This window comes from Girardinichthys multiradiatus, chromosome 10, assembly GCF_021462225.1.
Source record: "Girardinichthys multiradiatus isolate DD_20200921_A chromosome 10, DD_fGirMul_XY1, whole genome shotgun sequence".
In the NCBI taxonomy this organism is placed as follows: domain Eukaryota; kingdom Metazoa; phylum Chordata; class Actinopteri; order Cyprinodontiformes; family Goodeidae; genus Girardinichthys; species Girardinichthys multiradiatus.
In genome coordinates this window covers 11,744,874-11,759,293 of record NC_061803.1, presented here as the reverse complement: position 1 = coordinate 11,759,293, position 14,420 = coordinate 11,744,874, and the positions used below count along the sequence as shown (strand labels likewise).

Below are 14,420 nucleotides of genomic sequence, written 5' to 3'. Positions count from 1 at the left end.
CTTTCCAAGTTTCATCCGTTTTTATCCAGTGCTGCTGTTAAGCAAGCATTTGTCAACCACAGACTGCAGCTCTGATTGAGATACACATGTTCTCGTCTGACAGGGTGCATTTATTTACCAGGACCATGGGCTATTTATGCTTCCTAGCAATGAATTCATTTTTATGAAATTATCATAATAATGACTACAGTAATATCTTTGAAACTGAAGCCTGCGTTGAATGATTTGGATGGTTTTGAAGAAAAAGTAAACGTACGTTTTTTCCTGACATTTTATTCTCTAGTCGTTTAGCTCGTTTCATTATTAAGCCACCTAAGGTTCTTCAAAATACGAGCACTTCCTGCTGGATTCTTGTTGTAATTCAACATTAGCTGGTGTTAACCAATTTTTGCTAGTTTTCTCTAGACATAAATTGGCATTTATATATTTTTAGTGGGGTAAATATTATATCCTATTAATTTTGAAAATTATCCTCAATTGAAATGTGCTAAATGTTCATGAGTTAAATTAGGCCTAAGGATAATTATTTGAATTTGAAGGACTCTCCCCAGATGTCCAAGCACAGTCCTGGTTTTGGTGACACTGTTGAGTGTTCCGACAGCAACAGTAAAACTCCTATTCAAACGGTGGCACCAAACACACAACAGTCAGATCACAACTGAGAGAAAGAAAAGCAACAATGTCAATTATTTCTCATTGCAGCAACAAGAAACTGTAGTGTTTTTCTGTTGAGATATCCCAAGTTTTTTCTTCTTCTCTGCTGAAAAGACCATTCACAAAGCAGCACATTATTGCCCACTTTGAGACTGTAGTAAAAAGCGTATATTTCTGAGTGAAACGTTGGTATATATAAAAATAAGATGCATGCTTGTCGGAGGTCCAAAAGGTGACCAGCAAACAAAATGTTCTTATCTCATTTTATTTTTTTTATACTGCTTATCATATGGATTAGTGCATGCTGTGGTGTGAAAGCGAGTCACAGACCTTTTGACTTCTGCAAAGACAATTTTCAGTCTTTCAGATTGAAATTCTATTTCATCTCATTAAACTAATTAGACTGGAAAATCATTATCTGCTGACTCCATGTGCAGTGAGACAGACAAGCAACACATTCCCTAGAGAGTTTGTTTAAACTCAATCATGAACCTGAAGGTCGAACTAAAGAGAGCTGCAGAATCTAAGCGCCCCTGTCTGCAGAGGAAAAAGAAAAATCGACACAGACGAGCTGAAGCTGATATAAAAATGCTTTTCTTTGTCTCTCTTAGCACCAACCTCATTGGTTCTGCTGTTTCTGCCTCTGTGGGGGCTAAAATTGGGCAAACAGTTTTTCCCTGAATATTTTAGAATCCTGCTGTGGGCGCAGACTTATGGTTGTAGCTTCAGTGTTGGTTTTTCAGTTGGATATTTTTGCAAATGTGTGTTTTAATACTTTACCAGCATTGTAAGCCTAGCTGCAGTTGTGCTTTGTGTCTGCTGCACCACACGTATGACAATGGCTGAGGCTACTTTTAAGGACACAAAAAGAAAATGGATTTCATGCCTCAATGAATGAAATTGCAGAGTAGTTGATAAAAAAAACTTTGTCTTAGCTTTTAACTATTGAACTGTTCAAGGGGGAGTTACAGTAATTTTAGAGAAGCAATTGTTAAGGTAATTTAATGTCAATGGGCATTTTCAAGCATTTTACAGTGAAGAAGATGCTTCACAACATTCAGAACTGTTATACAGTCAGAGAATCTGGCCGACTTGCTGCCATTGGCCTCCTCTGTTCACCAATGTATTCTAATAGTAGTGAGGCCGCTAAAGCTTGACTGAAACTCGTTTGTACAATGGGTGCAATGATTTCAACCACACCATCAAGTCTACAGCAAAATGGCTGCAAATGGGAAAAAAAATCAAGAACGACTGAATAAATATCTATCAATTTCTCAATGGACTTACTGTTCTCACAGGGTGGATTTTTTCATCCACCACTGATATTGTTGGCTTTATATGCCAAGCTTAAGCCAGTAAATAACACAGCAACAGCATATAGTAATGATGACACCAAGGTCATAGCTTCACTCAGTCCTGCCTGGAAAATAGTCAGTGTCGCCTAAATGACCTGACAATACATAACCAAGTGAGCAATACATCAAGACTTAATCTAAAAAGCTACATGTTATGAAAGATTGAAATGTATCCATTTAAATGATTGACATGATCTGTAACTGCAGGACAAAAGGAGATGTGGTTTTTCTTTTTGTGAACACAATACAAGAAAATAATGGTGGCGAGACTATAGAACCATCTCACAAGACCAGACGAAACACAATTTTGGTTTCACAAGAAGAACACAAAGCAAGATTTTAATATTTTTTAATTATGGTTTCTAAAATCACAAATAATTTTTACTGTGTGGAGAGCAATTCAGCTGAGATTTAAATAGTTTATATATAATTTTTGTTGTTGTTTGAATATTTCTAAGGTAGTTGTAATGCTAAAAAAACATTTAATTGCTCCATTTGATGTGTTTTCACAAATAAGTCAGTCTAAACATTCTGTTTAAAGTCCAGGTCCTTTAATAATTTTGGAAAAACTTTAGATCAGCACCAATAGGAAGCTCTGAGGCAGGTGCTAACTTTAGCATCGTTAGCAGCTAATAGTTCAACAGTTGCAGATTTCTAACAGATTTTGTGCCATAAGATCCTGTTACTCGCCAAGAAAATAATTGGTTAAATTGCGGTGTTTTTAGGATATGTTTGTTTGATCATAATGTTGAGAACTTTATTTTTTGGAATCCTTTTCACTGAACTGTAGGTAGTTGTGTAAGTAAGTTATTTGAGGCACAGTGTTGCCAGTGAGGTTTCAGTGATTGGCCCGTTTCAGCACCCGTGTGTGTTTGTTTGTGTGGTTTGCAGGCGTGATTCCTGCTGAGCCCAGATGTGTAATAGTGCTGAATATGGTGTTATTCACAGCCACACAAACACCCTTTAATCACACGGGAGCTCAGATGAGGGGTTGTACTGTCGAGGTATCCCAACCACATCCTGCACGTTTCTTCTCCTGAGATCCTCAAACAACCCCAGCTCTCCTCTTACGTTTATTCAGCAGCCTCTGGGTTTGAACACAGTGAAAGAGTTGGAAATGAACCAAGGAACAGAGTCCAGTTTATATGGTGTTTGTTGAGTTATGGGAAGCTATTTGAGTTAATATTTGATATCCTTGATATCAGCCAGAGGTTTTGCCTACTACTAAAAAAACACTAATAGTAGTGACACCTTTTTGCGAGCTCATGGCAATTATATTCACCTAGTAGGGTCCTACTAGTAGCACAGAAGTCCCAACTAGTAGGGTTTTTATCATACTAGTTAACTAGTTGGCATTAAAAAACCCATATCTTGACCACTCGACATAACAATGCCGTCTGGCTCATTAGTGACCTTTCAATGTGCGCACTATAGTCGACTACTATGGTGAGGGCAATCAAAAATTAAACTAGTTGTCTAGGTAAGCATGCAATGTACACTAGTTAAAGCTCTCCTGCCATAACAGTTCACTAGTCAAGGTTCCTTGAAACGTTTCTCAACGTACCACGTTATTTCTATATTTAGACTTTACTCCGTTATATTGCCTACATGAGAAATATCTGAGGATCTAACAGTAGGTTGCTCTAATCAGAGCACTTTTATCCATACATCCCTCCCTCCTTGCCTCCAGCCTGCCCGCGTCAGTCAGTCAGTCTCTACAGAATGTTAAAATAAAAATTGTTTAGGAACCCTGACCAGTGTGACTAAAAAGTGTCAATTAGTGCATATTAGAGGCATTTCTAGTTATTACGTAGGCCAAAATGAACTTTTAGTAAACCTGCAAGCTTTTTTGCCATACTATTTAAATAATTGACATACTTTATATGGACCAGTGAACTAGTAAGAGCATAAAAGTGACAACGTGACACTCGTTGATATCAAGGGTATTAAATATTATAGTATTTATACCATTTTATTTTTTGTTAATAACTAAGTGCAAGGGTGGTCACAAAGGAAAGCAGTTGAGCCAGTTAAAAAAGGTGTTTTGCATTCTTATCAGTCCTGTAAGGAACTTGAAATAATGAGACTCTCTTTGACCCTGTAATGTTTTTCTTTGCTTTGGTACAGAAATGCAAAAAAATCTGGTTTGAAGTGTCAGCTCTGTTCCTGGAAAGGATCAATCTGAGCAGATTTTTTTTGCCCAGGCTCAGCACTTGTCAGCATCAACTGGATCCGTGCTGACAACCCAAAGCCATTTTGCGGTAAGGTTATCGGGATTGTTGAGGTCAAGCAACCTCGTGTAACCTTGTGAAACCCTAAATTTGCTGCAGTCAAGAAAAAAGAGTTCTGGCTTGGTTTACGGGAAAACAAAGTGGTCACCCTCCTCTGTCCCACAGCTTGCATTTTACATCTAAAATGTGTTTTCCGTTTTGTGTCCAGTTCCCGTATGCAGCCCCTCCACCTCAGGAACCAGTAAAGACCCTACGAAGCCTTATAAACATTCGAAAGGACACGTTGCGGCTCGTAAGGTACACACCTCTTTCTGACACAACATATCATTAAACAACTTGTTCACGGTTTGGTCAAGCATGCTATTTTTAGGGCACAAACTACAACAGCTATTTTTAGAGGTTGTGTTGAACGCTAACATGTATTTTTTGGTTTAGCTAGGCTATTGTAGTCACATGCTAATGTCAGAGGTACCCACAAGCTGTTTGTCTTCCTTTATACAATGAAGAGAATTCACATTAAGATAAATACAAAAGTATTGTTTAACATCTCGGTGATGTTTTTGTCAGTTGTTAGCAAAATAAAGTATTCACACCCTTTGAACTTTTTTACAACCACAAACGTGAATGTATTGTATTGGGATTTTATGTAGTTTGCAAGGCACTGTAGCTCCTTCTGCAGGAGCTGAAGCACTTTTTAACACAAAGTGCTCTTAGCATCAGTAAATGCACAATTTTATTTTTACATGTTTCCAACCATTTTCCAGGTGTAGTGAGGACCTGAAGTTGCCAGGCGACGAGGTGGCAGGGAAGAACAGGGCTTGCTATAACATAGAGTTCACCTTTGACGCCGACACACAGGTTGCCATCACCATTTACTACCAGGCCATGGAGGAGTTTCACAATGGAGTGCCAGTGTAAGTAAAAGTGTGTTTTAGAGGAACTGATGGTGGCTGATAATGCACCATAGCAGGCCTGCATTCCTGGGTGGAATTATAGTCGAGGATTGTTTTAAAATGTCCTTTTATGAGTTAAAATCTGCAGATTATTTTGACACGTTTGCAACAGTCAGTCAGTCATTTTCTACCACTTCTTCCATAGTGGGTCGTGGGGAAGCTGGTGCCGATCTCCAGCTGTCTATAGATGGGAGGCGTGGTACACCCTGGACAGGTTACCAGTCCATCACAGCTCACATTTCCAATAAATGACTCTTATTGGAGAAACAAACGAAAGAGCAGATCCAGTTGAAACCAGACATTTACATATACTGTATGAAAAGACAACATTTTTATCCTCACTGACATTAAATCAGATTTTCATGTTTTAGGTCAGTTAGAATTGCCAGAATAATGAGATAATTTTTAAAATGTTTTAAAAGCTTTTTCAAACATTTTTTTTTCTTTTCAGATTTGCAATTCTAACCTTTTATCTCAGAATAATGGTCAATATGGCCAAAATCTCAAATTTTTGTTTCATGAGATCAGAGGACATGCCTCCAAAAATTAAGGTTGTTGTCCCTGTGTGCATTTGCAAACTGTAATCTGGCTTTTTATGTTGCTTTTGGAGTAATGGCTTCTTCCTCACTGAGTGGCCTTTCCGCCCATGCGTTGAAGGAATCATTTCTCTGTGGATAATTAAACTCTTTTACCAGCTTCAGCCTGCATCTTCACAAGGTCTTTTGCTTTTGTCCTGTGGTTGATATACACCTGTAACCAGGGCTGAAAATCCAATTTCATTTTTGCGGGGGACAATAAACGGGTACATTTCAGAGAGTAATTCCTGGGGGACGTGGAAAAAAAGCCCTCTTCCTCTCTCTTTCCTGCTCCTTTGCGACCTTCCTTGTAGGGATGAGCTCTCAGCATGTTAAACAATGTTATTAAAAGTAATAATAGTAGTTAATAATACACACACATAAACAGGGGATTTTGTCATTAGCACACACCCACTACAAAACAAAAAACTGAAATGCATAATTAATAATAATAATAAACAATAAAAATAAAATATTTATTGTTTCCCAAAGAAGCAGAACAATGTTTTGTATCAAGTTTTTAACTAAAAACTTACCTAAACTGAACAGTTTTTAAGGTATCTGTCAAACTGAACATCAGTCATGTGATAACTACTAGCCTACAAAAAATAATCAAAACTCTGCCCTCAAACTTAAATTAAGAATACTTATATAGCCTACATTTTAAAATCTGAATACATCTCCTGGAACAAATATAAAATGTTAGTTAAATATGATTTGGGCTTATATCTGACTTTAGCATCCAGACAGAGGTTTTTGAAAAATCCGTCCTCTTTATTTTCTCCCATCTTTTTCCTCATCTATTTTTCTCTCTTTTTTTTTTACTCCTGTCTTCCTCTGTCCCCTTCCACAGCTGCTATACGACTTACTCATTTGAGCATGTTAAACATCATAAGCTAGGCTATTTGCTTAACCAGTGAGCTGATATTGGACAAAGCAGGAGAAATGTCACTTTTCATGTTACAACCCTGTGCTCGTTGCACAAGTGCTGTAATAAATGACGTACTGGCTTTTACATACACACGTTGACAAAATTGTTGGTACCCCTCGGTTAAGAAAGAAAAACCCACAATGGTCACAGAAATAACTTGAATCTGACAAAGGTAATAATGAATAAAATTTCTATGAAAATGAACAAATGAAAGTCAGACATTGCCTTTCAAACATGCTTTAACAGAATTATTTAAAAACATAAACTCATGAAACAGGCCTGGACAAAGATGAAGGTACCCATAACTTAATATTTTGTTGCACAACCTTTTGAGGCAATCACTGCAATCAAATGATTCCTATAACTGTCAATGAGACTTCTGCACCTCTCAGCAGGTATTTTGGCCCACTCCTCATGAGCAAACTACTCCAGTTGTCTCAGGTTTGAAGGGCGCCTTTTCCAGACGGCATGTTTCAGCTCCTTCCAAAGATGCTCAATAGGATTTAGGTCAGGGCTCATAGAAGGCCACTTCAGAATAGTTCTGAATAGCCCTTCTCCACAATCTTCCTCAGGGTCCGGTCACCTCTTCTCGTTGTGCAGCGTTTTCTGCCACACTTTTTCCTTCCCACAGACTTCCCACTGAGGTGCCTTGATACAGCACTCTGGGAACAGCCTATTCGTTCAGAAATTTTTTCTGTGTCTTACCCTCTTGCTTGAGGGTGTCAATAGTGGCCTTCTGGACAGCAGTCAGGTCGGCAGTCTTACCCATGATTGGGGTTTTGAGTGATGAACCAGGCTGGGAGTTTTAAAGGCCTCAGGAATCTTTTGCAGGTGTTTAGAGTTAACTCGTTGATTCAGATGATTAGGTTCATAGCTCGTTTAGAGACCCTTTTAATGATATGCTAATTTTGTGAGATAGGAATTTTGGGTTTTCATGAGCTGTATGCCAAAATCATCCGTATTAAGACAATAAAAGACCTGAAATATTTCAGTTAGTGTGCAATGAATCTAAAATATATGAATGTTAAATTTTCATCATGACATTATGGAAAATAATGAACTTTATCACAATATGCTAATATTTTGAGAATGACCTGTATGTGCAACTGTAATCACTGGAACATGAAGCTGCTTGGAGATGGTCTTATAACCTTTACCTTTAACATGCTTGTCTATAATTTTCATTCTAATCTCCTGAGACAACTCTTTCCTTCCCTTCCTGTGTACCCTGTGTCCCTCTCAGGATTTCCACCCATGGCTGTAACACCAAAACAGGTTGCCCTCTGGGACACAGAACTCGTCTCCTTCGTGAACAGCATGATCGCTAGGGATTCCCATGCTGTTTATACTTGTGTATAATTGTTTTATTGGTGTGCCTCCATTGAACTCAGGTGTTTGGACTTAACTTGTCAGAAGCTTAAAAAGCCATGACCTCATCATCAAGGTTTTGCCAAATCGTTCAAGGCAAAGTAATCTTGTTATATGTCAACTTCTGAATTTAAGGAAAGTAATAACAATTATCTCTCAATATTCTTGCATTTAAAAATCAATAAAAATTTGGTAATCATAACTGGCCTAAAACGGGAGAAGGTTTAGACTGACTAAACATCAGTCAGTGTGAAAAAAAGCTTACTGTATGTGTGTTTTTCTTCAGTGTATGTAAATATCTGGTTTCAACTGTATATAAAAACATGAAGAACAAGGTTCAGTGCGTTTATTTGGCAGAAGTATCCAGTCTCTTCATTAGCGAATTGTTGATGTCACTTTTTCATAGTTTTTTTTAGTAGTTTGCTGCTTGTGGTAGTCATCATCTTGCCTATTGAAAAGCTGATGTAGCTTAATGTTTTCACCTAATAACAGACTCTCATTACACTCTCTTGGAGTGTAATGATATACTCAACTCACAAAACAAGACACTTGATACTGAGTTTTAAATCTGTTTTGATTGTAGAATTATCCAATCCAGGTTTGACTCGTCTATATATTGAAGTTTTTATGGTTGTCTAATTATGAGATATTCTTGATGTCCTTTTTTTTAATTATTATTATTTATTATTTTATTTTTGGTTTGAGCTAGTAAGAATTCAATGTAGAACAGACTCATTAAAAAACTGTGAAACATCCTTTTAATTTAGCACCTGCAGAACGCTCTGAAGCAACTGCCAGCTTTAGATTTTCATATTCATTCATGTTCTACCAACCAAGTCTTGCATTGCTTACTAATATAATTCTTGTTCTGAGTGTAGGTGTTTGCATATTTTGCATAAACAGCCGTCTTTGATTTTTGTTCAGATGTGGGCGGGTGTTTCCTAATCTCCTCTTGACATATACACAACAAGTAAAAACCTTTAAATGCAACTTTCTTTCCTTTGATAGAAATGTATTTATGAAGAGTTACTTGAACATACAACCAGATGTCTCACATACCAGCTTCAGCATACAGAAGCAATCAATTTTTCCAACTTCTGTTGAGATTGCTGACCTGTTGCCCCCTCTCTTTCTGATCCCTGCAGTTACCTGCCACAGGACAGCTCGCTGCAGTCAGAAACGGTGCATTTTAAGAGAGGAGTTTGCCAACAGTTCTGTCTGCCCTCCCACACCGTCAACCTCAGCGAATGGGCAGATGACGAGGTAAGCTGCCTCATACTGACAACAGCCCCGTGAGAATATTTTGGAGTGGTAAGGCGGCTTGTGCAGAGTAGCAAATGCTGCTTCTCTCTCCTCAGCTGCTGTTTGATATGGAAAAGGAGATCTTCCCCATGGTTGTGCAGGCTGTGGTAGACGAGGGAGAGGGTAAGATGCTGTATTACAAGAATAGATGTTGTGAAAGTACTGCAGCAGAATTCTAAGTCAGTGTGATCCACCGTGTTTTATCTTTCCAGAACATTTGGGCCACTCTCATATCCTACTGGCTACATTTGAAAAGGTAAAGCCGGCCAGGAATTTTCTGGTCTAGGAGCTCAAAATAGGCTTTGACTGAACCTTTTTATGTAAGAGCAACAAACTCTTAAATTACCACCACTTTCTCTATAATGTTTATGTCTTCCTATTTTGCAGCATATGGATGGGAGTTACTGTGTTAAACCTCTGAAGCAGAAGCAAGTGGTGAATAGACCTGTTTTTTTTCTCCTCCCTTCCTTCCCCTTATTGTTGTTACATTTTTTTTATACAAGAAATTATTTCCTTTTGAGTAATAACGTCAGACCCCTGGGACCGTCTGACTTTATTCTTCTTTGTGTTTCTTCTCCCAGGTGGATGGAGTTAGCTACCTGCTGCAGGAGATCTATGGGATCGAGAACAAATACAACAGTCAGGAATCAAAAGTAGAAAAAAGAAGTTGTCTTTCATCTGAAATGAGATTGCAGAAAACTGGCGTAGCTGTCTGCTTTGGTAGGTGGGCTCTTTGAAATGTTTCTCTTCTCCTTCTTCTGCAGGTGGCTGACGATGAGATCAGTGACAACAGCGCCGAGTGTGTAGTGTGCTTGTCTGATGTCCGAGACACCCTCATCCTCCCTTGCAGGCACCTGTGTCTCTGCAACGCCTGCGCAGACACATTGCGCTACCAGGCAAACTGCTGTCCTATCTGCAGGCTGCGTGAGTTTACCACGTTACATGCTTTTTCAAAAAGTGGTTTCAACTGGCAAATCCAAACAAAGCAAGAGTCTGAGTTGACATTATCTCAAAAACAATATGTTTCAGTAGATCAGAACAAAGTGTGTCTGAACTAGTAAAGATCAATGAAGTGACTCACAATTTAATCAGAAATTGTTTCTATTTGGCCACCTGATAAATGTTCTTCTGAGAGCTCCTCCCATTTCCACAAATCAATATGGTCTGCTGCTTTGAGTCTTTTAACACTGAAGATGAAAGTTGCTGTGCGTCTTGTGCTGGAAATGAAAGAAATAAAAATGTACCGGTCAGGACCTTTTGTCCACTGTATTGATCTGTCTCATTTAAAAATTAGTCAGTTGCCAATTCCAAGTCCTAGACCAATCAGTGCATGCATATTCTTAATAAGACAGCAGTTTTAAAGTGCAGTAAAATAACACGCTTCATTTCAGGGTCTATGATTACATAGACTTAGTGGATGTTGCAGTATTTATTAACTGGGCTGAGAAAGCTACACAAAGGTCCCAAAAATGTTTTACTTAAAACATGCACAGCTTTATTATGTGTTTAAAAAAATATGTATTGACCTTTAAATGGCTACGGTCTTCAATAAAACCAGTGGGTTTGCTTTAACTAAATCTTGGGTCCAACAAGGCCTTTGAACTGACTTGCAAAAACACAGTTCTGTTGGTTGGTTTACATTCAAGGTGTGTGTGATTTGTGACATTATGGTTCTGTTGCTTTTTTTCCTGTCAGCCTTTAGAGCTTTGTTGCAAATTCGAGCAATGAGGAAGAAACTCAGTCCTCTGTCGCCCACCAGCTTTAACCCCGTCATCACCTCCCAGACGTCGGACTCGGAGGAACACTCGGTGAGGCACAGCTGAAGCAGAATGAAGGACAAAATACCGTAATTCTTTACTATAAACGTATTTTTTGGTTTTGTCTTGTTGCAGCAGGCGTCCGAGCACATCCCTCCTGGTTATGAGGCTGTTTCTCTCCTGGAGGCGCTGAACGGGCCTCTGAACACCTCCTCGGTGGCTCCTAATCCTCTCCATTCCGGTCCTAGCCATGGCTCTGGGGTCCTGCCACCTTATAGCAACGAGCCCCACTCTGCGCTGGCCCGATCCCTCTCGCCTCTTGACCAGTCCAATTCCAGTCAGGGATTAAAACTGAAAAAGAGTGGTTCAAAGTGCGTCTACTTGTCAGCTTTGGCCTTCTTCTGATCTTTATCCTTTAGGTCTATCCAGATTCAAATTAGTCAGAAGATGCAGTTAACGTTGCCATTTGTTTAAATTCTTATTTGGTTTCTAAAAAAACAAACCCTATTGTAGAGTTGTTTAAATTCAGACCAGCAAGATATGGAAAAAAAAAATACTTTTATTCCTAAAATGTATTCCATTGCGCATTTGTGTCCTTTTTTCCTTCTGTGTGTCCTTCCATTCTTCCATGTGTCCTCCCTCCCTCACTTATACCTTTCATTCCTTGTGTCCTTCCTCCATTAATTCCTTTGGCTCTTCTTTTTTTCCTGAAAAATGTGAAGACATTTTAAAATCTGAAGCATCAGTTTGATCATCACGTGTATTTCATGTAGTGAAAAGACAATATTTAGAATCTGAGGCATTTCATTTTTGTTCATTTTAGATCACTTTCCCAGAATTCCTCTGTGCTTCCTGAAGAGGAAGATGAGAAGTCTTGCAGTGAATCAGATGCATGTCGTCCTAAATTGGCTGTTGGTCAGCAAGAGGTGTGTGTCTGTGTGTTTTATACAACTACATTATGTGAGAGCAACATAAGTGTGCACTTTTGCTTTTGTGTGTTTTAACGTTAGATCATGTAGCACTATGAGCTCACTGCTGTGTCTTCCAGTGCGGAGTGACTCCTGACAGCGAGAACCTGACTCTTTCCTCGTCTGGAGCCATCGATCAGTCACCCTGCACCGGTACCCCTCTCTCCTCCACCATCACCTCCCCTGAAGGTACACAAATACAGAGATGCAACTCGAGCCTCACCCTTTCTAAACCTGAACCTAGTTTTCCTTATAAAATAGGAGGACTCAAATTGTTAACTGAAGTTAACACCAAAACAGAAGACCAAGAAACACATTGGGCTGGTGTGGAGAAATTTAAAGAAGTGTTAGGTTCTAAAACAATATCCTGAGGTTTGAACAGTCAAGGCTTGCTTAATTTCTTTTTTCACATTTGTGTTTGTTGTTAAGGGGAAGATCAGATCCATATTCATGTCCCAGAGATATCCACTAGATAATTATAAACTCCGAATCTTGAGCTGGATCATTACCTGTGTCTCTTTCTTTCCATCAGATCCAGTGAGCAGCAGCCTGGCCCAGTCGGTGATGTCCATGGCTTCGTCCCACTCGCAGCACTCTCACATCAGCGCTGACACCATGTCCTCCATGTCAGGGTCCTACATGGCCGGGACCGAAGCAGAACCGGTGGGGGCCAACGAGGTGGGAAACGTGGATGTTGAGGAGGACCAAGACGCTCCCATGGAGAGCCGAGCTGCTCTGCACCAGGACGGGGTGAGGACCTAGGAAGGTAGAGAGGATAAAAATGGCTACATGATGATCCTGTTTATTTTTTTTAAAATCCTGATATTTTTCCTGTTTGGATGTCTTTTTTTGTCTTTTTTTTCCCCTTATTCAGGAGTTTTCTATGGAGTCAAAGGGAAACAATTACTCTATGGCTGTAGAGGAGCAGGATTCAGAGGTTATTGTAATACACATTTGCACACACATGCACACAAGCACCTTCATTTCAGCCTATTTTTAGTTAGAGTTTTGCTGTTTTGTTTTCTGCCAGGGAAATGATGTCACAGAAGAGGAATGCTCCTCTCCGTCTAATGGGAAAGGTAACTAGGAGACTAATCCTTCACCTCTCACCCAAAAGTGACTCTTGCGATCTTTACTTTCTAGTCATGAAGACAGCATGTATTCCTGCTCATTAAGTATTTCATCAACTGGATAGATGCATATCTCTTAAAACCATGACTGAGAAAAAGAATGAAACACATGATATTGCAGCAGCTGTCCTCTAGATGGTGCTGTCTATTTTTTTAACGCAATCAGTTTTGGCTAAATCCACATGTATCATTGGAGCTGAGGCGAATGCTTTTTTATGCATAATGTGTAACCAAGTCAACAAAATATAATCAGAAGATGCTTGGTTTTCATGTTGAAACAAACAATCAATTAAATCCCTGATTATATTTAAATCAAACTGTGATAACAGGGTTATTAGGGGACAGACAGGTTCTTTTAGGTTTTCTTAATAACAAAAGGTAAATGAACACCTTCAGTCATTCTGTGTTTTTCAGGTTAAACACCAGTCTGCTGTCTTGTTTTTGCATAGTCTTCACCTTCATGATTATGGATGGCCAAAAGTGCAAGCATTAGTTTTTTGGTTTATAATTGAAAATAAATACACTAATAACTTAATTATTTTGTAATGATTTGCCTTTTTTAATTATTATATTTTAAAATGGTATGTAAATAGGTAATATTTATACATTTTTTTTTGCTGCTATGTGGCACATTTATTGTATCAGTCAGACCTACCCATCAGCCATTGGGAGCTCCCAGTCAAGATGATTGGTCTGAAATGGGCTTGCTGTCCATGTTAACCAATCAAATGTTTAACCACAGTAAGAGTTTAAATTATTTAATAGTGAATTGTTGCAGAGAAAATATGAAGTAAATAAATTCTCAAAAAATATGAGCAATTTCACTGTTAATCATTTATTTTATAAATTATTGACATGTTTATATAATTATAGATAACTTCTTTATTTAGTTATTTTTTAATATTTAAATTTTTTTAATTATACAGTACAGACCAAAAGTTTGGACACACCTTCTCATTCAAAGAGTTTTCTTTATTTTCATGACTATAAATATTGTAGCTTCACACTGAAGGCATCAAAAGTATGAATTAACAAATGTGGAATTATATACTGAACAACAAAGTGTGAAACAACTGAAAATATGTCTTATATTCAAGGTTCTTCAAAGTAGCCACCTTTGGCTTTGATTACTGCTCTGCACACTCCTGGTATTCTGTTGATGAGCTTCAAGAGGTAGTCACCTGAAATGGTTTTCA

The 14,420-nt window shown here is 38.6% G+C and overlaps 1 protein-coding gene across 9 annotated transcripts in view; it reads left to right on the top strand.

Moving 5' to 3' along the window:
* The window catches only part of rnf157 (ring finger protein 157), a 33,300-nt gene that overhangs the window by 7,899 nt on the left and 10,981 nt on the right, over window positions 1-14,420 (top strand). For 5 of the 9 annotated variants that reach the window (XM_047376301.1, XM_047376295.1, XM_047376303.1 and 2 more), the window contains exons 3-18: window positions 4,214-4,270; window positions 4,449-4,537; window positions 5,005-5,154; window positions 9,213-9,330; window positions 9,426-9,492; window positions 9,582-9,625; window positions 9,757-9,804; window positions 9,951-10,022; window positions 10,134-10,293; window positions 11,065-11,177; window positions 11,262-11,497; window positions 11,950-12,052; window positions 12,175-12,283; window positions 12,627-12,844; window positions 12,969-13,031; window positions 13,125-13,173. In XM_047376301.1, coding sequence (XP_047232257.1) covers window positions 4,214-4,270; window positions 4,449-4,537; window positions 5,005-5,154; window positions 9,213-9,330; window positions 9,426-9,492; window positions 9,582-9,625; window positions 9,757-9,804; window positions 9,951-10,022; window positions 10,134-10,293; window positions 11,065-11,177; window positions 11,262-11,497; window positions 11,950-12,052; window positions 12,175-12,283; window positions 12,627-12,844; window positions 12,969-13,031; window positions 13,125-13,173 — 1,696 coding nt within the window. Of the gene's footprint in view, window positions 1-4,213; window positions 4,271-4,448; window positions 4,538-5,004; window positions 5,155-9,212; window positions 9,331-9,425; window positions 9,493-9,581; window positions 9,626-9,756; window positions 9,805-9,950; window positions 10,023-10,133; window positions 10,294-11,064; window positions 11,178-11,261; window positions 11,498-11,949; window positions 12,053-12,174; window positions 12,284-12,626; window positions 12,861-12,968; window positions 13,032-13,124; window positions 13,174-14,420 lie in introns of all 9 variants that reach the window. The other 4 variants (XR_007039886.1, XM_047376297.1, XM_047376299.1 and 1 more) reach the window with 4 other exon arrangements.